General features: G+C 43.1%; 1 protein-coding gene across 1 annotated transcript in view; it reads right to left on the reverse strand.

Moving 5' to 3' along the window:
- Positions 1-8,007: 8,007 nt before the first annotated feature.
- The window catches only part of LOC127585616 (suppressor of cytokine signaling 1-like), a 48,337-nt gene continuing 33,288 nt past the window's right edge, over positions 8,008-23,056 (reverse strand). The window contains exon 2 of the mRNA XM_052043219.1: positions 8,008-16,025. Within this exon, the coding sequence (XP_051899179.1) occupies positions 15,249-15,965 (717 nt within the window). The 5' untranslated portion in view covers positions 15,966-16,025 and the 3' untranslated portion in view covers positions 8,008-15,248. The remainder of the gene's footprint in view (positions 16,026-23,056) is intronic.

Raw genomic sequence — 23,056 nt, forward strand, 5'->3', positions numbered from 1 at the left:
GGGGCGTTCAAGGAAGAGATAGATAGATATCTAAATAGTAGGGGTATCAAGGGATATGGGGATAAGGCCAGAAAATGGGATTAGAATAGTTTTTTTTCTTCCCCCATTCCCCATTTCTCATTTTTTTTCCCTTTTCCTTGGAGCAGACTCAATGGGCTGAATGGCCTGCTTCTGCTCCCTTGTCTTGTGATCTTGTGAATTTATCTCTATCCTGTTGCAGAGTCCAAATAACCTCATTGCAATGTGGCCTCTCACCTATTTTTGTGGCATTGGTAAACTTGGATACCTTACAATCTGCCTCCTCCTCCAATACATTAGTATAAATAATGACTAATAATGGGCTAAGAACTGATCCTTGGGGAATTCCACTAGTCATACCACTCTGGAAAAGAGCCATTTGTTCCAACTCTCTGTCTTCTGTGCAATAACCAACCTTCAACCCATGCTAACACACTTCCCCTGATACCATGAGCTTGTATGTACCATGTATAGCTCAACCACCTTCTTTCTGACAGCTATTTTTACGGTTTGGAAAGTTGTTTTGTTTGGCTAAATTCAAGGGATTCCACAATGGGTGAGTCTTGATGCAGGGTTTCAACCCAAAACATCAACAGATGCTGCTCGACCTGCTGAGTTCCTCCAGCAGATTGTTTGTTGCGTCAAATTCCAGCATCTGCAGTCTCTTGTGTCTCCACAATGGATGTTCCTGATATATTCCTGTTATGGTGCTGCAGGCAAATATTTTTACCCAGCAATTGCCAATAAGCATTGATTAAAGTCAGGGATGTGCATTTAGGGTAACCATCCATAATGTAGGACTGGGGCTTTGGACAGCAAGCAAACTGCTGGAGGAACTCAGCAGGTCGAGGGATCTGTGCATCTGTGAGAGGGATAGGAATTGTCAATGTTTCAGGTCAACCCTGCATCAGGACTGAGAGTGGAGAGGTGTGATGGCTGGTATAAAGAGGAGAAGAGGAGTAGTGAGAAAGGAGTCCGAGGTGATTGGTGGATTGAGGAGGGGCGTAAGATGACAGGCAGGTTGTGTCAGGTAGGGGAGGGGAGCAGGGCTGGAGTTGGGAGGCAGTGGCAGGTGAATGATGGATGGAGGCAGACAGAGAGAGAGAGGGAAGAGGGAAAAGGGGGGAAAACAGATGGAGAAAAGTGGGGGGGGGGGAGGGCAGTGTGCAGACAGGAGATGGCTGCTGGAGGGAGATGAGCAGGAACACATTGGCTACCAGCGCTGGACTCTGATAAGCAAAGGAGATGAGAATGGGATAGCATTCTGCTTTGGGCAGAATGGATTCCTTCTGTACTAAGATGTCATTGGTTTAACTGCATTCACTCTGAGTTTTCTTCAGCAGAAATACTGTTCTCTTTTCTCCTAGAGGTGCCAACATCTCCTAGTTCAGCCATGGGTTACTGGTGGTCGTTGTCACTTCAAGTGTGAAGGCCTTAGATGCAGCATCTTCAACATCACCACTGTATCTAGATGTGTTGCCTTTCAGGGGAAAAGTTAAGCTGTCAGCTTGTTCAAATGGATATAAAATAAGTTGATGGCGTCCGAAGATCATTTGATGTCTTTGTCCTGTACTCGATGGAGTTCAGAAGGATAAGGGGGGGATGTCATTGAAACCTACCAGATACCGAAAGGCCTGGATAGAGTGGATGTGGAGAGGATGTTTCCATTAGTAGGAGAGTTAGAATCCAAGGGCACAGCCTCAGAATAAAGGGACACCCCTTTAATACTGAGATGAGGAGGAATTTCTTCGGCCAGAGGGTGGTGAATCTGTGGAACTTGTTACTACAGAGGGCTGTGGATGCCAAGCCATTGGGTGTACTTAAGGCAGAGATTGATGGGTTCTTGATTGGCAAGGGGGGTTAAGGATTACGGGGAGAAGGCTGGAGAATGGGGTTAAAAACAAATTAGCCATGACTGAATGGCGGAGCAGACATGATGGGCTGAATGGCCTAATTCTGCTCCTATATCTTATGGTTTTAGCTAAGGCACTATTTGAAGAACATGGAGTCCTTGTATATAGACTGATAAGCTCTATCAGAGGCAGTGTCTTTCATTGAGATGTTAAACAAAAGGCACTGTCTGCTAATTAGGTAAACATAATAATTCAAGGGCACAGTTTGAGGCAGAACAAGGAGTCTTCAAGGCTTCCTGACCAACAATCATTGTTCAACCAAAATGGCCAAAGGAAGATTATTTAGTGATTAATCTCATTTTTTCTTTGTGGGACCTAATGTGGGCAAATTGGCTGCTGTGTTTTCTGCACATTGCAACAATTACTGTGTTAAAAATGACTCATTGGGTAGAGAGTCCTGCATCCTAAGCATTTACTGCCCTTTGTACCTTGGCTGACTGGCTATTTCTCACCAGTGAGACTAAACAGTCAACCTTGTCTGACTACTTCACTGTGGGCGGTAGGAACGGGGCAGAAAATGGGAGGACATCCTGAATTCATATATTGTCCACAACCATACATCCAATCAGAAGACAATTCAAAGGCCCCCGAAAGCCAGCAGTAAGTCATACCTCAACAAGTGATGCAACAGAGATTGAGTTGTGGATTTGGTTCAAGTGGTGACTGATTTGATTGTTCCTCTTTCCTCGTTGTTGAAATATGGAAACTAGGAAATAATATCCCTCATCTGCAAAAAAAGCGATCAATGCCTGTATCTTCCTCTTTCAGGGGTGGCACGGTGGCCCAGCTAATAAGGCTGATGCCTCACAGATCCAACGTCTCAGGTTCAGTCCTGACCTTGAACATGTCCATGTGGAGTTTGCATTTTCCCCTGTTACCATGTGGTTTTCTGCCGGGTATACCAGTTTCCTCCCATATCCTAAAGATATCTGGATTGGTAGTTGAATTGGCCACTGTAAATTGTCCCTAGTGTGTAGTTGAGGGGTAGAATCTGTGGGAGTTGATGGGAATGTGGGGAGAATAAAATGGGATTAGTGTAAATGGGTGCTTGATATTTGGATTGGGTTTAGTGGGCTGACGGATCTGTTTCCATGCTGTACGATTCTGTCTCCAACTCTTATGATTCTCTACAATTCTATGAATGGCTCCATAGTTCCAGCCCTTTGAATGTCTGACTTCCCCACTGGGGGAGAATCGGCGTTTCCTTTGAACAGGAGCCTTGGTTGAATATCTCATAGTGAGAGAGTCATACAGCACAAGAACAGGCCATTACATTCAGTATGTCCACCTTGTCTCTACTTCCCAAGATAGGGTCACTGAGGTCAAATTTGACTGCCTCTACCACTTCCCCAGTTGAGAATAAAATACACAGAGTTTAACAACAGCCCCGTCACCATCTCACCTCCACCTTCACCTCTGGTATATTCCTACTTTGGGCTAATGCATGATGAATTACTACATATTTGGAAAGCCACAATGTTGAGGAACCAGACTTAATCCTGAGTCAGGTCCTTCAGGGATCCAGAGAACTGAATTTACGATGCTTGCCTGAAAAGGAAACAAAATAATCCTGTGGTCTTCAGCGAGGAACAGCGAGAGGAACAGCGAGGAACACGGAAACCAGCCTCCCCTCCTTGGACTCTGTCTTTACCTCTTGCTGCCTTGGTGAAGCAGCCAACACAATCAAAGACTCACCCATGCAAGAAGATGATTCAAGAGGTTTCGGGTAAACATACTCCCACAAAGAGAAAGAGTAGGGTCCCTGCTTGACGATGGAGTGTTGGGTAAGGAAAAAGAGGACTCGTCTCCATTATCAAGAACCTAACACTGTAGAAAACTTAGAGAATGTACGTAGTGTCGGGGTGAAATTTAAAGAGGGAATTAAGTTTGCAGATGATACCACCGTAGTGGGCCGTATCTCAAACAATGATGAAATGGGGTACAGGAAGGAGACAGAGAGCTTAGTGGCATGGTGTCATGACAACAACCTTTCCCTCAATGTCAACAAAACAAAAGAGTTGGGCATTGACGTCAGGAAAGGGGGCGGTGTACATGCACCTGTCTACAACGGTGCTGAGGTTGAGAGGGTTGAGAGCTTCAAGTCCTTGGGAGTGAACATCACCAACAGCCTGTCCTGGTCAAACCACGTAGATGCCACGGCCAAGAAAGCTCACCGGCGCCTCTACTTCCTCAGAAGGCTAAAGAAATCGGTATGTTCCCTTTGACACTCACCAACTTTTATTGATGCACCATATAAAGCATCCTATCTGGATGCATCGCAGCTTGGTATGGCAACTGCTCTGCCAGGACCGCAAGAAACTGCAGAGAGTTGTGGACACAGCTCAGCGCGTCACAGAAACCAGCCTCCCCTACTTGGACTCTGTCTTTACCTCTCGCTGCCTTGGTGAAGCAGCCAGCATAATCAAAGACCCCACTCACGCGGGTCATTCTCTCTTCTCTCCTCTCCCATCAGGTAGAAGATACAGGAGTCTGAGGGCACATACCACCAGGCTCAAGGACAGCTTCTATCCCACTGTGATAAGACTATTGATAAGACAATGAGATGGACTCTGACCTCACAATCTATCTTGTTATGACCTTGCACCTTATTGTCTACCTACACTGCACTTCTCCGTAGCTGTGACACTTTACTCTGTACTGTTATTGTTTTTACTTGTACTACCTCAATGCACTCTGTACTAACTCAATGTAACTGCACTGTGTAATGAATTAACCTGTATGATCGGTATTCAAGACAAGTTTTTCACTGTACCTCAGCGCAAGTGACAATAATAAACCAATACCAACACCAACAAAGAAACGGCATGTAAAAAAAATCTTGCAGGTAAAATTAAAGAGAATCCAAAGATGTTTTATAAACACACAAAGAGCAATAGGATAACTAAGGAAAAAAGTAGGACTACTGGAGACCAAAAAGGTAACGCATGTTTGGAGGAGGAGTTGTTGGTGTATTTCTTAATGAATAATTTTCAGGACCTTTATAAAAGAGGACAACACCACCCTTGTTGTAGCTAAAGAAGTGTGCAAAATATTGGTTGGGGTAGGCATAGGAAAAGAGGAAGTATTAAGAAGTTTAGCATCGGTAAGTCCCCAGATCCAGGTGAAATATATGCCAGTCTCTCAAAGGAAGCAAAGTAGGACATTGCAAGGCTTTGATCAGATTTTATAAACATTCCTGACTACAGGAATGGAGGACTGCTAATGTTGCAATGTTGTTTGAAAAGGGATAAACCATATAATGACAGGGCAGTTAGTTACCTATAGTGGTGGGGATATTACTGGACTCACTTCTGAGGAACAATATAAACTTCCATTTAGAAAGGCACAAATTAATCAAGAGTGGTTAGCATGAATTTCTTAAGGAAGGTCACGTCTGACTAATGATTTTTTATTTGGAGGTAACAGGTAAATGAGGGCTCCTTTATTCTGAAAATGTGTCTTTGACTTCAATTTTAACTTCATTTCTCTTTTCTGTGGATGCTATTTTTATTTCAGATGTCCAGCATCTGCATGTGATTATTCTTGGGTAGCTAAGGACAGCGGGTTTGACAGGATCATTGTCTGGATGGAGGGCTTCAAAGAACTGTATGAACAGGAAATCCTCTAAAGTGGAAGCAAACACGATCATGTTATCAACACAAGCACCTCAACAAGAGATCATACAAGCCATCAAATCTTTCACCTTGTACCTGTTAGACAAGGGTGATGGCTGAGGTCATCTAAGGACTGCCCCTGAATCCCTCTACCTGCCTCTTTTGCATTCAAGCCATCCTGATCAAACATGAAGAAATTAATCTGAGGCATATGTGTGCATCCTGGATCACAGTGTCCAGGTAACTCTACCCCTCCCCGATATGTCACAGTTTCTGGAGCTCAGACTCAAGCTCAACAATTCTTGAGCCGAAATTCCTTGAGCAGCTAACCCTTGCTGCAGGTGTGACCACTGTGAACCACAATGAGGTCCACCAGGTCCCACATTTGCAACTACAACACATCCCCTGCTTGGTCATTTCTGTTCTATTTAATTAGATTAGGTTAGAATCAAACAACATGGAAACAGGCCCCATAGATGTCTATGCTGACCAAGCAGTCCCATTTCCCTGCATTTGGCTCACAATCCTCTAAACCATTCCTATTCATGTACCTGTCTAAATGTCTTTGAAACATTGTAATTGGACATCTCTACCCTTCCTCTGGCAGCTTGTTCCATCTACTCACCACCCTCTATGTGAAAAAGTTGCCCCTCAGATCTCTTTTAAATCTTTCCCCTCTCACCTTAAGCCTATGTACTCTAGTTTTAGACACCCCTACCCTACAGGTAAAAATCTGTGACTGCCCGCCTTATCTACACCCCTCATGGTTTTATAAACCTCTATAAGGTCACCCCTCAGCCTCCTATGCTCCAGGGAAAAAGTCCCACCCCATCCAGTCTCTCCTCCTAGCTCAAGCCCTCCAATCCCGGTAACATCCTTGTGAATCTTGTCTGCATCGTTTCCAGCTTAATAACTTTCTTCCTATACCCAGGTGACCAGGTTGAATTGGATTGAATTATTTTAACCTGCAACACGTCTTGACTAGAATAATATCCACTGATTTAAATCCCTTGGCCAATCAGAAGAGGCAAGGAAGAAATATTTAGAGATATGTGATCTCGCACTCCAACACTGACGACCAGGAATAACTGTGACCAGGTATGTGTCTCGCCATTATTTTAAACTGGACTTTGTTCCCCATCTTGGGCTTCCTCCTCTTTATCTACTCTTCCTTGCTCAAATCTTGGAATGCTGCTCTTTTCCAGCTACACAGGCAAATGGAACTTAATCCAGAGAAATGTGAGGTGATGCAGTTGTGCAGGTACAAGGAAACCTTGATGAATGGGAGGACACTTGAGAGGTGTGGTGGAACAGAGGAATCTTGGATTGCATTTGACAAGTTGCCCCATCAAAAGGTTATGGCAGAAAATAGAAGCTCACGATGGAGGAGATGATATTTCGGAGTGGACTAAAGATTGGCTGACTAGCAGAATATGGAGCATCGGCATAAATGAACCTTTCTCTGGTTGGTATATGTAAAAAGTGGTGTGCCACAGGGACTCTGCTGGGGACTCAACTTCAACAATTCATATTAAAAATGAATGAAGATGCTGGAAGTATGGTTGTTAAATTTGTGACTGTCACAAAGCTAAGCAGGAATGTAGGACTGTGAAGAGGAAGAATGGCAGCTTCCAAAAGATATAGAGAGGTTAAATAGAGTTCTAGCATCTTGCAGTGTTTTGTTTTAGGTTTACAACATCATAGATGCAATTCACTCTATTCTCTCGTGGGATGTGGGTGTCGCTGACAAGCCCAGCATTTATTGCCCATCCCTAAATGCCTCCGAGAATCACTGCAGTCCTTCTCGTGAAGGTGCCACCACAGTACTGGTGGGTATGGAGTTCAAGGATGAAGGGCCAGTGATACATTTCCTAAGTTGGGGTAATGAGTGACTTGGAGGGGAACCTGATGGTGATGGTGTTCCCATGTGGCTGCTGCCCAGCCCATCTTGGTGGTAAGAGGCTGCAGGTTTGGGAGGTGATGCAAGTAGCCTGGATGGGTAACTGCAGTGCAATTTTGTAGATGGTACACACTGCAGAGGATGAATGTTTATGGTGATGGAGGGGGGTGCTAATCATGTGAGCTGCTTTGTCCTGGATGGTGTCAAGTTTGCATTCATCCAGGCAAGTGGAGAGCACTCCATCATATTCCTGAGATGCCTTGTTCCCACGTTCAGTAACTGGATTTTGCTTTGAAACTGGATGACAGTATGCACAAAATCATTACTCTTAATCTAATTTAAATAGCAGAAAGGTTATTTCCTGCAAATAGGCTGTGCATTCACTTGCTGAACTAAAGCAGTCTAATCTCTTATCCCCCTGCTCGGCCACAACTCCCCACTTGATCAACACTCATCTGCTAAGACAAGGTACCACAAACATCAAACAGCAGCATCACGTGCATAATTAATACAAATACATTTATTTTTTTTGCAATAAATATTCTGTACATGTAAACTGAGCAGCTAAAATATACAGTGCAAAATGAAAGTTCATCACAGAAACAACAACCTCCAGGCATTTCAGTCAGAACATTATTGACACGTAATGTAAGTTGACCAATACGGCAGATTGCCAAATAATGTGGGTTTTTAGAGAGGAGAGAAAACCAGATGGAAAATAGATTTAGGCTGGGAATTCCAGAATCTTGCAAGCTGAAGAAATGAGCAGAGACTTAAAAACCAAGGATCTCAAAAGGTCAGAATTGGAGGGGTATTTTTATCTCAAAGGGTTGTCGGGCTAGAAGAGGTTACAAGGATAGGTAAGAGCAAGGAGACACCAGAAAAATTTTAAATTGAGATACTGCTTAAATGGGTGACAGTGTAGATCAGGGATCTAGAACTTATGATAGAATATGGCTTGAAAATAAAACATGTGCCAAACGAACCAGCGAATCCTTTAAAACAAATGAAAGCATTGGTTTAAATGAGAAAGCAAGTGCCTTTTCTGGAATTTCACTAAATTTTGTACTTCCATTTGGAAGCTGGAAATGTAATGGAAATAATTTGGGATTGCACATTAAGCACATGCACACACATGCATCTACCCCACTCCCAACACACAAACACAGATGCGCACCCATATGCACACATATTTATTCTCAGGCAGTCCTTTTGGGATTGAGGATGACTTGCTTTCACTCCAAGTTTAATGGGTTCTGAGGTGGCCAATGAGGCTGGTGTGTGGGCCTTGGACTTTTCCACAGATGGGGCAGGTAGTCGCTGTTGGAGTGGGCAGGTAGGTTGTGAGGTGGTGGGTTCCTTTCACCGCTGATGCGGAGCTTCTGTGTCCTCCTGAAGTTCTCAATACCATCCTGGACACTCCTCCTCCATTTTAAGCAGTCATGAAACAGAGGTTCCCACGAGTCACTGGGGATGTTGCGTCTCTTCAGAAGCACATCCTCGAATCTTTCTCGCCACCCACTTGGTAATCTGCGCCCACAGTCGTCCTTGGAATAGTGTGTCTGCTTCAGGAGTCTGATGTCAGGCATGTGAAAAAAGTGGCCAGTCAGACGTGGCTGAGAGTAGTTAGAGCCTCAATGATCGAGGCAACAGCCTGGGAGTGGACAATGAAGTTGTGTCACTTATCCTTCCAGTGCTGAATTTCATCATCGATGGCTGCCTTCACAGACTGGTGGAGGTATGGAAACTGGTCCATGTTTTCCAGGATCTTGTCATGTACCTTTATTGTTGGAGGACATTGTGGGTACAATAGGTGCAGATTGGTGGAGGAATGTGGTGTTTCAGAAGCTGAGTGTAAGGTCCATCCTCTTCTATGCATTAGTTATAGAGTGAACAATATCCTGGAACTCAACCCTGAACATGCACAAGCGCAAACATCATCTGTATAGACCAACTCGATTACTGAGGATTACTTGTGGAGAGTAGTTGCTATAGATTGAATGGCTTCCCATTATTCTGAAGATTAGCTCTGCTCCTATAAGAAGCTTACTGCAGTTGAGGCACAACATTTCAGTGAGGAAAATTGAAAAAAGTGTTGGTGCAATGACACAGCCTTGTTTGACACCAGTCTTCACTGAGGTTGGTTCTGTTGTAGATCCATTGGTTAGCATTGTGACTTGCATGTCACTATGGGGGAAATTTCTGTGGACAGCTGGATTTGAGGAGGATGTTCCACAGTCCCTCCCAACTGATGGAGTTAACATCTTTAGTGAGGTCAAAGAAGGCCAGGTGTTTTCTCATGTGTTTAGTTGTCACACCATGAAGAACGTGTTCAATACATAGATGGAAGCACACTGATTGAAGGAGCAGCTCTTCAGCCACTAGGAAGACGTGGTAGAGGAGGACCCTGGTCATGTGACAGACAGCAAGGAAATCCTTCTGTAGTTACCCCAGTTGAAGATGGTGATGATTATAGTGTCTCCTATTCCCAGAGGTGGACATTGAGATAATGAAGAGCTTCAGTGACAATTTTATAATTTCAGTAGGGAGACCATCTGTTCCTGAGTTCTTGTCACCTTTGAGTTGCTACACGGTCTTTTTGACTTCTTATTGATATAGAAGTGGCAGTAAGGCTGGCCTGAATAGTTACCGGGGGAATGGAGTCAAGGAGGGACACAAACAGAGAGGCATACAGATGCATACACTTGTACATGTATTCATGCATGTTTGTGTGTGTGTGTGTGTGTGTGTGTGTGTGTGTGTGTAGATAATGGAGAATGAAAAAACCCAATTAAAAAAATTATACACAAAAGAGTACCTTCCACTTACCAGGAAGCACAAGGCAACTTTAAGCTGCATCTAATCAATTCTGAAAGTTTCCAGTGCTCTTGGAAGATATTCAGTTCACACAGAAACAACAAAAGGAGGGTATCAGCGTGCACTCCAGATATTGAGTTTTTCAGATGCATAATGTGCATTTACTTCCAGATAAAGGTCATTTCTTTGGGACTTGGACTCTACATTTATACAGTCTTAAAGGCTTACAGGCTGGCCTAAGGAACAATGCTCTAACGGGATGTGTGTTGACAGACTTAAACTAAATTTACCACCAGGCTTCAGGGGACAAAAAAATGCTTGATAGAACTGCTTGATAGCTGTTCATAAAGTGTCCAGAGAGATCTAGGTGCCCTTCTACATGGATTATTGGAAGTTAAGTTTCAGCTGCAGCAAGCTGTTAGGAAGGCATATAGAATATTGACCCTTTTTTCAGATTACAGCATCTGCAGTCTCTTGTGTTGCTGTTTCTCTGACACTGCCCATAAAGTTTTGTTTTAATTTTAAAAGAAATGCAAACTGATGACCTGCTTACTCCTGACACTTTAGGATAATGATTATAAGCCAAGATCTCACTAGAAGTAGTAGTTTGTGTTGGGCAACAAGTGTGGCCTGACCAGGATAGAGGCAAATATAATTGGTTATATAGGGTAACACGTAGGTGATAATGCATCTTGAATTGGACTGGTCTTGGAGATGTTGCAGTTACTTAAAAAAGGCACAATGTGGAAGGGTTAATGTGACTCTGTGAAGTGAGAGAGTATTTTAAATTACGAAGGCACTGACATTCCCCATAGAAACTAACTGGATTGTTTCAGTCATCAGACTGGACGGAGACATGGGAGTTTAGATTTACCATTGAGAACCAAAGAGCTAATACCTAGCGATAATTATCCATGGGATGGTTACAATTTTAAAAAAGAGCATTAAAGGACTATATGTCCACAATTGGGATTGGATGTTAGGGCAGCAGCTTTCTGTATCTCCAAGTCTGTATTTGTGTTTAGATATTAAGGAACATGGGGTTATATCTGCAAATAGTCACGGATATGTATGACATGCCAACACCAAGATCTCGAGGTGTAATTTGATGTAATGAGATCTAAACTGTTCATGAAATAATTGGAATGTCAATAAGCCCAAAATACAGGTATCAACACCTATAACCAATCCACCTTTCAAGCAACCAAGAACATTGAACAGTATCAAGCCATTTATTTCCCTTGAGAGATCAATGGGTTTTCAATGACTTGTGGGAGTGAAGGATGGGAACACTCTCTATCTTTAGGTGTTCTCTGCAACTGGACAACTAAACTCAAAGACAAGTTGTGTAAGCCTGCTCTTAGGTTTACAATGCACAAGCAACTGGAGGGTAAGAGTAGGATCTGTAAATGTAGGAACCCAGAGAGAGGGAAACTACTGTGGTGATGATGCATTGAAATGGTATCAGAGCACAAGTGGATGTTAGTGCAGTCATCAGGCTATCAATCTTGGGTTTGCTTGATGGAGGCAAACTGACCACTCGCTCTCACCTTGTTGGTTACTACAGTTGGAACAAGACTGTTGATTTAGTCGAGTTAGACCCAATGGGCCTACAACTAGGACTGAGGCTGTATCTGTTGTCAATGATGGGCCTTGTTATTGTCATCTTTGACCATAGTTATTGCCAAACTGAGCACATTTACTGTCACAAGACACAAGGGTCTGCAGATGCTGGAATCTGGAGCAACCAACAAACTGCGGAGGGAAATCAGCAGTGGTGGGGAATGGACGGTCGACATTTTGGGTCAAGACCTGTCATTTACTGTCATCTTTGTTAAAATATCAGATGTATTTACTGGTATCTTTATTAAAAGAGTATAATCATTGCTTTTTTCATTAACATATTGGGCCTAACTATTGCCATTTTTTTTGGTTCTCCTGCCATCTTCATACATAACCTATGTTTAATTCACTGATAAAGGCTGAAGCGCTTGATTTAACTCTAACTGAATCATTATCTTGGTAATTCTCAGTCTTAAGATAAATGAAGGTCTTACAATGGGAACCAGTCACTTTCTCCCAGAGTTGCTACTCAAAGCTGATAGGTCTGGTTCTGGGCAGTCTGTCTGGGGAATGCCAAAGATGCCACATTTCTTTTTATTTAAACCAGAAGCTGCAATTTTTATTATAAAAGATTTCATTGGATTCTTGGCCTTACACACTTGACATAAGGCACACGGCACACAGTAACAAAGGACGCTTCAATTTATCAAGTGCCCGGAGTATTACTTGAGTAGCAATCCCTGATCATCTGATACTTGCCTTTTTGGCCTGGCTAGATTTACTAGTCCAATTGGCAGCCCTGACATTCACACAACAAATCAACCAAAAAATTGTTTTGATGTTTGGAATTCTCTTTGCAAAGATCTGTGAATATTGATTATAATCAAAGCTGAAATAAAAATATATTTGAACTCTAAAGAACTCAAGGGATATGGGATTGGAGGCAAACTTTAATCTTATTACATGGGGGAACAAGTCTAAGGGGCTGTGTTGACTGTATCTGCTCCTTGATCTAATTTTCTTATTAATAAAACTATTTACTTTTTACTAATAGCTACTTTCTCAAAAAAAATAGCAAAAGTGGCTCAGTTCCTTGATAAACACCAGCATCAATAGAGGGCAGCAGAGCTGGAATTCATATTATGCTAGTGTAACTTCTGGAGGAAAACAATGAAACCGAACAAGAGAAAAATGTACAGCAAAAAGATTTTAAAGCATTGCAAAAGTTAAAATTAGACTGGGAGCTACAGAAAGCAAGTTTCAGGCAGGAATCCAATTGTCAAATTGATGACTGTGAGATTGTAAAAGAAGGCAGCAGGATAATGCTGCAATGGTTTAAAACACAACCCCACTCAATGCTTCAGAGGATTTATCCTTCCCTAGTTATCATGTGGTCATTTGGCAGCTCGAAAAATCAAGATTGCAGATGGATTTCCAGAGGGATAAAATACAGGTGGAGAAATGAAATACAGTTTACACATTCCTAGGTATCCTATGATTGTTGAGAGTAAAATCCAAAGACATAGATCAATTGCCACAAGTTCCTGCTCTCCCTTTTCGATAGCATGAAACCCAAGGTTGTGAGATAGGTCCCAACCTTGAAAGGGTGAGTGAATACTACTCCCAGAGACAGTGAAGACATCAGCAAACTGTTCTCATCAGAGACTTACTTACTTCTGTGCCTGTTGAGAGTTGATGAGCACTCACAGCTGCATTAACGTGACCCACACATTCTCCCAATTCCATAGTTCCTAAAATATGGCACATCATTTATCCAGTTTGACCCAATGCATCACTAACAACTACTTGCATTTGTATTGACTCTTTACCAGAGTAAAAATGCCCTGAGGTGCTCCACAGGAGCATTACTAACAAATACTTGTTTTGACCCAATGGTGCTGCAGGGAGAGGAACCCAGGTTTAATCTTCACCTTGGATAATGTCTAGAGGTTGCATGTTCTCCTTGCGATGTCCCCTCCGTGCTCCCTTTTCCTCCCACATCCCAAAGATGTGCTGCTTAGCAGATTCGTTGGTTACTGTAAATTAGTCCATGCTTAGGTACAAGAAGCAGGGACGGTGTAAATGGGCAGAGAGAGAGAAAATAAGTGAATTAAGTGGGGTGATGGGATTGCTCTGAGAGGCAGCACAGACTTGAGCTGAACAGCCTCCTTCCATGTTGCAAGAAAATATGAAAGAAGCAATGTTGGGATAGAATTGGTTAATACAATATTGAAATTTTATAGTATTTTTCAATAACTTTGCATCAAAACTTGGAATTGAACAACATAAAGTTTCTCAAGGAAATTAACTCAGAACATAAAATGAGCATTGCGATAAAGTGTCCTGACAAGCCAAATTCACACTCCTTTCTTCAAAGATTGTGTTCATTCTGAATATTTCCTTAGGCTGCCAATTGGGCTCTGTTACCTTGACCAGGCAACAATGGATGGACTAACATTGACCGGGCAACGATGGATGGACTAACCACTCAGAGGACAGCACAGCAGAACCAGCCTAATGTACACCTGTCATCCCAACAGAGGAAGCAAACCACAATGTGCCCGATATTCGTACCCGACCCCAGGCCTTTGACTGTCAACAGCAACCTCCTGATTCAAGACCAATGGAAATCCACCAACTTCACAGGTCATCGTGGTTATGACACTGGAGGAGGCCATTGGGCCCACTGTGCCTGTGATCTACCCATTGCGATCCATCCTTTTACATCTGTTGTCTTGCAGGTCACAGCTTTAAGTTCGCGTCCAGGTATATTTTTTTTTAAATATGATGAGGATTTCTGCCTCCATCTCCTCTTCAGGCAGTGAGTTCCAGACCCCCAACACCCTCTGGGTGAAAAGACTTCTTCTCTCTAACTACTGATTACTTTAAACCTGTGCCCATTGTTTTTTTTGACCCCTCTGCAAGTGAAATATGCCCTTCCTATTTCTTGTATCTAGATGGTTTTACAGACTTCAATTGAGTCTTCCCTCTTTCACTTCTGTCCCAGAGTGAACACTTGCAGCCTATCCAATCTCTCCTCAGAGCTCATTGTTCTAATTAATATTTCATATGACAGTTCCTCATTTGCCATTTCATGGAACATCTGACCAAATTTTACATCTTTGATTATGTATCAAAATATATTTATTTATATAATTAAAATATATAATGAATTATATTTAAACTATTTCGGCTTCAAGTGAAATCATGAAACGTAATGTCGTGTGGCGATGATTTCTGTGTCCTGTTGAATGTTATTTCTCTCTACTTCATGCTCCTTGCTCACTCAGCGAGTGTCTGTCACCGCAGAGCTCGTTGGCCCCACGCAGCAGGCATCCCCTTTGTGAAAGGGTCTCACTTGCGGACTCTTTATGTGGTCCCCTTCATTGGCCCGATCCAGGGCTGAGGAACAGACTGAGGATATCAGTGGCAATCAGGATCACCTTGCTCCGCTGTGAACGGGCAGTACTCCCTGCAGTCAAATTCCAGACTGGGTGTTCCATGACGATAAAGGAAAGGCATCATTATCATCCCTCGGGCTTGGGAGTTATATTTGAATGGAAATTCCTCAATGTACTTTAAGAGGCTGGGCACCAGAGGAAGTTTTGTCACCCCGTCTCTCCCGAAATGGCGGATGATGTTCTTCCTGCATAGCTGCTGCAGTTTGGGAACAGGGTTTTTCCGCAGCGGGGTGGAAAAGATGATCGTGTCGCCGCCCTCGAATACGAAGGGCTTCCGCTGGCTGCTTTCCACACAGTATTCCAGCAGCTTCACCATGCAGTCGAAGTGAGTGTTGTCAAACCAGAAGAGTTCCTTCTTGAACTGGATCCGCATGCTGACTGGCCCCCTGTGGGCCCGGACGCTGAGACTGAACAAGTGATCAGCCTGGGTGCTATCCCGAACGAGGAAGGTGCCCACAGGCTCCGCTATCAGCATGGCGTGAGCCTTCTCCACGGGCAGCGGCCCCCAGTAGAATCCGCCCTCATTCAGGGAGCGCAGGCTTCGCTCCACCATCTCCCGCTCCTCGTTCTGGAATGTGCGGAAGCGGGTGGGCGACTCGGGCGGAGGGTGCTGGAATCGAGGCGGAGCGGATTGTTGCACGTTTGCCAGGGCATCCAGTTGAGTTGTCCCTCCGACCATCTCAGACGGACCTCCAGCTCCAGAGAGGTCCCATCTTCAACCTCCTCGTGGATAAACGTCCTGTGGGAAGGAGAGGGCAGATGTGTGAGATAAAGCCAGTCAACATTACAAGTGTTGCTGCAAATTACTCTCCTGTTAAGCACATGAATCAGTTTACCAATGAAGTGTCTCAAAAACTAGTCCGAGGCTCCCAGTGGCAGTACAGAGGGAGGGCCACACTGCCTGAGATACACTCTTTCAGGTGAGATGCTAAACCAAAGTCTTGTCTACTTTTGGTGGATGTTACAGATCCTGTAGTGTGACTTGGAGGGCAGGAAGGGATGTCTTCTCTTTACCCCATAACTAATGCATAAAAACAGATCATGATTTGACATTGGTGGGATCTTACTGTGTAAATAAGCTGCTACATTTTGCACAGAATAAAAATGTTGATAGTCCAAACATTTTGGTTGTTAAGCATTTCTGAACATCCCAAGCCTGTGAAGACCGATAGATGTTTTTGGTGAGCCTTTGTATAGAATTCCCCTTTGACAAAGATCACCTCATGGTTCCCATAGTCCAATGGCAAAATTGTATTCAGCCCGAACCTCTCTGGTTATTCTCCCCAAATACTTGTCCAATTCTCTCTCATAAACCCATGTTTCTGTCTCCATAACCCCAATGTTGCTTGTTAGATATTAAACTCATCCACCTTTCTTTTCTCTTCCATCTAAGGGCACAGCCTCAGAATAAAGGGACACCCCTTCAGTACTGAGATGAGGAAGAATTTCTTCAGCCAGAGGGTGGTGAATCTGTGGAATTCGTTGCCTCAGAGGGCTGTGGAGGCCAAGTCATTGAGTGTATTTAAGGCAGAGATCGATAGGTTCTTGATTGGTAAAGGGGCAGGCACGGTAGTGTAGCGGTTAGCGTAACGCTATTAAAGCGCCAGCGACCCAGGTTCAATTCCGGCCACTGTCTAAGGAGTTTGTATGTTCTCCCTGTGTCTGCATGGGTTTCCTCCAGGTGCTCCGGTTTCCTCCCACATTCCAAAGACATACGGGTTAGGAAGTTGTGGGTACGCTATGTTGGCATGGGAAGTGTGGTGACACTTGCGGGCTGCCCCCAGAACACTATGCAAAAGATGCATTTCACTGTGTGTTTCAATGTACGTGTGACCAATGAAGAAACTATATAAAGTTAAAGAAACTATATAAACTATAACGTTATAAACTATATAAAGTGACTAATAAGTTTTTACCTGCACTGCATCAATGCACTCTGTACTACCTCAATGCACTCTGTACTAACCCAATGTAACTGCACTGTGTAATGAATTGACCTGTACGATCGGTATGCAAGACAACTTTTTCACTGTACCTCGGTACAAGTGACAATAATAAACCAATACCAAATCTCATCTTATCTTACTGAGAGAAGGCAGGAGAATATCAACCATGATTGAATGGCAGAGCAGACTTGATGGGCCGAATGGCCTGATTCTGCTCCTATATCTTTTGGTCTTAAGGTCTATCTTCTCAACTATGATTTTCATTTCAATGGTTTTCTTGGGTCATTTATTCCACACTCCACAGCTTTATCACCTCAGTCATAAGTTGTTCCTCCCAGCCTGACAATACTCACTTTTAAACTTTAATCCCTTAATGTTTCAATCCTTCAGCACAAAGAAATATCTCATTTGTCTTCATTTATTTCCTTGACTAGTTTCCAACAACTCAGTTTTGTACAGAAGTTAGGCCCTGCTTTCATCACCAAAGCTGAAAAATTCATTTCTTGAAACTGCCTTTGAAGGATCTCTTTTTGTGTGATTCCAATCAACAGTTTAGAGGGTGCAAACATTTGACAACATTCTCTCTTAAAACTAGCAGCACTTTTGTATCTTCCCTGCAGTTAAACCCTGGATAATCAGGATCATAGATCCCAGGGCAGCCTCCCAGTCACTGTTCCTTTGAACAGTAATATGGGCGTAACAGTGGTGTAGCAAAGAGTGCTGCTCACTCCCAGCTTCAGTGACCCTAGTGTGATCCTGACCTCTGATGCTGTCTGTGTGGAGTTTACACGCTCTCTCTGTGACCATGTGGGTTTCCCCCGGGTGCTCTGGTTTCCTCCCACATCCCAACGACTTGCTGGTTGGTGGGTTAATTGCCCATTGCAAATTACCTCTGGTGCACGTGGGTTGAAGGAGAGAGAATGGGTTATAGGAAGAAAGATTGGGGAACAGAATTGATGGAATTTCCTTGACAGCCTCTCTCAATGTCACAAGAAAATATGAATACATTTTAGCTGTATTTGAAATTTCTATATGCATATTAATACTAACAGTATCATACAAGGCCCAGTTATCAAGAGATCTGACAACCTATGATCCCCCTTCCCTGACGATTGTTGGACTCCAAATTTCTGGCATCACTAAATTACCTGAAACTATCGTCAATGTCATCCGTCTGCACCTCAACCTCAGCTCAGCTGGAGTTCAATCTGCCGGATGTCCCCCTTCCATCCCCATCAATGTTTGTCCAAACTCTGCCGCCTACATTTAATTCTGCACCACGTTCTGTCCATCACCACCCCTGTTCTCACAAAGCCACATTGGTTCTCAGTTAAGAAACACCTAAAATTCAAATTACCTTCCATGCTCACAAATCTCTCTGCAATTTCACTCTTTCCTATTGTTTTAACTTTCTCTGCCATCTCAAACTTTCTTCACCGCTGGTGTGTGCAACACCGATTTCCTTCACCCCACCGCGGTGGTCATGTCTTCACCTGCTCTGGAATCCCACTCCCCCCCCCCCCCCAACAAAACCTTTGCGTTCTTTACCTCTCTCTGTCCTCTGCTCCTTTAAGAGGATCCTTAGGGAATACTTCACTAGTCACCATTTCTAACACATTAGATGGCTTCATGTCAACTTGTGTTTGAATTCACTCCTTTGAAGACTTGGGGCATTTTACAATATCAAAAGGTGCTATGCATCCATATAATTGGCAGCAACACCTTTTGTAATGTAAATTTATATCCTTCTCACCTTTCAGGTTGAATTCTTTGTCTCCTTAATTACTTATACGAGTGCTTCCTACAATATCCTGGTTCCTACAGCAGCCTGGTATGGAGGCTCCAATGCACAGGATCGCAAGAGGCTGCAGAGGGTTGTAGACTCAGCCAGTTCCATCATGGGCACAACCCTCCCCACCATAGAGGATACCTTCAAGAGGTGGTGCCTTAAGGCAGCATCCATCACGAAGGACCCTCACCATCCAGGACATGCCCTCTTTTCGTTACTACCATCGGGGAGGAGGTACAGGAGCTGAAGACCCACACTCAATGATTCAGGAACAACTTCTTCCCCTCCACCATCAGATTCCTGAATGCTCGATTGACCCATGAAAGCTACCTCATTATTTCTTTTTTTGCACTATTTAGTTTGTAATATATAGTCATTTTTATGTTCTGCACTGTAGTGCTGCCGCAAAACAACAAATGTCAGTGATAATAAACCTGATTCTCATCCTCATACCTCCTTTATGAGGCAAAGCACCAAGAGTATCTTTAAATTATTGAAACACGACCATCTTAGATAATTCCATGCACTGTCTCCAGGGGTACAGAGGTACAACCAACCCTCCTCCACCTTGGAGAAATTGCAGAGCAAGACCTTGATTATGAGGTCTCGGGGCCCAGGGACTAACGAACAACCTTGGCCCTCTCTGCGCAGTATGCATGGTTATGATGCATGACACAACAGTGTTTTCCAGGAGCCCCCCCCTCCCTTATTTACACTGGGGTCATAGAATCACAGGAGGAGGCCATTTAACCCATCTGGTCTGTGCTCATGTAAAAGATCTCACCTTTCACTTTTGAGCCAATGATCTGCTGGTATACATCCAGATATTTCTTCAAATGTGGTAAAAGTTTTTTTTTATCTCAAACACCCATTTAGGAAGCGAGTTACAGACCTTACCATCCTCTAGGAGAAATTAAGTCCTCACCTCCCCTCTAATCCTCCTACCAATTTATATTGTAGTTTTTGATCCTTTTACTATTTTGAACCTTGTCAAAAGCCTTGCTGAAATCTATGTAGTTCACATCAAATGCACCATCCACGGCAAAACTCGTTACATCCTCAAAAGATTCAATGATTGTCAGACATGATCTTCCCATAAGAAAGCTTTGAGTCATTTTTTTACTAAATGAAGGTTTGTATCATCCTTCAGAATGGATTTCAATAATTTGCCAACCACTAAAGTTAAGCTCACAACCTGCAATTACTTTATTCCTTCCTCCCTTTTAATAATGTCAGCTGCCCTCCAATCCTTCACCACGACTCCTGCAGATGGAGGGATCGGAAGGCAATGGTCAGAGCCTCGGTATTTTGTCCCTTACTTCCTTTAACAATCTGGGATATATTTCATCTATTCTTACCAATTTATCCACTTTGAAAGATAACCCCTGCATGCTTCCTCTTTTACAAAGTTTATTTCAGCCAATATTTCACACATTTCCTTCTTAGTTACAACATCCACATTATCCCCTCTTTTGTAAAGACAGATGCAGAGCCCAGCACATCCTCCACCTTGCTGTGGCAGCAAGAGGTCTTGCTGCCATTCACTCCCAAGTAGGAACTGCCGCTTTAGACGACACTGTAATCTTTGAATCGGCGCATGTCCCTTGTCCAGCCTACAGCATTGCAGAGCACCGTGCTGCAGCATGCAACAGAAGGTGTGAACCCAAGGGAAAGCGTGTGATGTCATGTAAAGGTCGCTGTGGGTCATTGACAATTTCCATATCCTAATCAATTGACACATCTGGTCAGTTTGGGGGAGGTTTCTTACATATTTCTCAGGCAACTGTGTTGATGTACAGTTGTGACTGGGTCTTTACACCCCATTTCATTTGATGCTGGTGTAGTGTTTGAAACACAAAAACAGTGGAAAAGCTGGACACATCTTAGCATCATGCAACTTTCTCAGTGGTTGAATTTGACATGATTGGCTTCTAATGCAAGGGATGACAAAGACAGGAAACAGTGAAATGGGTCAATAAAAAGATCCAGGCAGAAAGACAAAAACACAGAAAGATGGACACAGACATGATAGATAGTCATGTATGCTGGGTGGGTGAAGAGGCTAGCAGAGATATGGATGCACACAGACAGGCTCTCAGAAACCAGGAGGGACAAAATGAGTGATGGAGACCTATCATGTTGACAAAGTAAGAGCGGGAGACTTGATTTGGATGGGTTCAGACCGAGCTGTGAATTCTCCACGTACAAGTAGGCAAGCACGTTTACGTGACGAATAGCTTACTATAAGTAGTTCCATAGCTCTAGGGCCCACAAATAGAACAGTAGAACACTGGCCTTAGTGTTTAAATTACAGAACAAGCTGACCAGAGACTTGGACCAACAGTTGAAATTGCACCAGGACAGTTAATTGAAAATAACCTGGAATTAAATTAAGATAAAAATAGGCTCATCTAATCTGGTTTGTGAATGTCCATCAGGGGTGGAGAACTGCCTTCTTTAACCATTTCGGCCTACATGTGACTCCAGACCCGCAGCAGGTTGAATCTAATTGCCCATTGAATCGTATCAAAAACTGCAAATGTTAAAACAGAATGAAATTAAAAACAAATAGATGACCTGGCATTGACCTTGGCACTGAATTCAGAAACAGCAAAGTTACCTCCAGCCCGTTCAACCTTACAAAGTCCGCCTCATGAGCAACAGTTGTCTAAGTTCGGAGACAAAACCACAGGAGTTCAAGGTAGCTCACCACCACCTTCTCAAGGGCAATTAGGGATGGATAATAAATGCGAGCCTTGTCAGCACCACTTCCAACCTCTAACAAGAATAAATTTAAACTCATTGCTTCCTGAAAAATATTGAGACACCTTCTTGAGTAAAATCAAAAAGTAGAGGAAATATTGTTTTATTTCAATTTCCAGCTGCAGCAGTGTTCTTTATAGAAGGATCTCCTTGTTATACAAAGGACTGAATAAAAGTACAGGCAGCTACAAGATGAGGACATTTCAAGTTTTCCTAGCCCAGAAAAGCATGGAGCTTGTCATAGTTAAATATATATTTTTAAACCCTGAGTTTTGACTGGACCAGAGAGATAGCGTTATCCTTGAGGCATTTAAAATGAGTCTTTAATCTTATCATATTTTCTGTCTGCATTGTAAGTGCAGTCCCTCCCTGACAATGAGACTTTTCAGATACCAAGTTCTGTCAAAGCCACAGCTGTGCAAATCACAAGATTGCACATTTGCTTCCTAGGCCCCTTTCGGAAAACCCTAAGATTCCAAAGTACAGCTCTCAATAAAACTGCCATGTTTCACGTGGTCCATGTTACAGAAACCATCTCTTTAGTCCAAAAGCATCCATGATTTTGAGCTGCATCTCATCTTGCTTCTTAATATTATCAACCGTGGCTCAGAGCTGGTTTAAGTCTCAGCTCTGAAACCTAGACACCTAATTCAGCTTGAAATTTCATCGCATTACTGTGCTGGTGGGAGATGTTACCCTTTGATGAGATTTCAAACTGACCCCACCTTTCTGGAGACGCGAGCTCTATAGCACCTCTTCAAAAAAAGGGGATTTAGTTCAGTGTCCTGGGCAAGATTTATTCCACAATAGTTACCCAAAACAGATCATCCGGTATTTGATTTCACTGCTGTTTGTACAAGCACAAATTAGCTGCCACATGATAATAGCACATAAATTACAAAATGACTTCGTTGACCGCAAAGCACTTTGGAGTACCTGAAGTCATGAAGGCTGTGATATATGTAAATAAAAGTCTTTTTCTTTAAAAAGCATTCCTCTTGAGACCACATCCTACTCCACTGTAAGGCTTCTAATTTTCACACTACTTTTTGACTACTTTGAATAAATTTGAGAGTTTGGAGTCAATACAGTCAAATCAGGGCAATTTTGCACTGCACTCATCTGGCAAGAGTTTGTTTCTCCAATACAAGTTTGTACAATTTTGTACAAATAGAAGTTTCAGTCTGGAAAATGCAATGTTCTTGTGAGGCTATGGTAAAAATGCATAAATAAAACATAATCCAAACGTGTAATTATTTCAAGTTCCAGTTT

Source organism: Pristis pectinata, chromosome 33 (assembly GCF_009764475.1).
Source record: "Pristis pectinata isolate sPriPec2 chromosome 33, sPriPec2.1.pri, whole genome shotgun sequence".
NCBI classification, from domain to species: Eukaryota; Metazoa; Chordata; class Chondrichthyes; order Rhinopristiformes; family Pristidae; genus Pristis; species Pristis pectinata.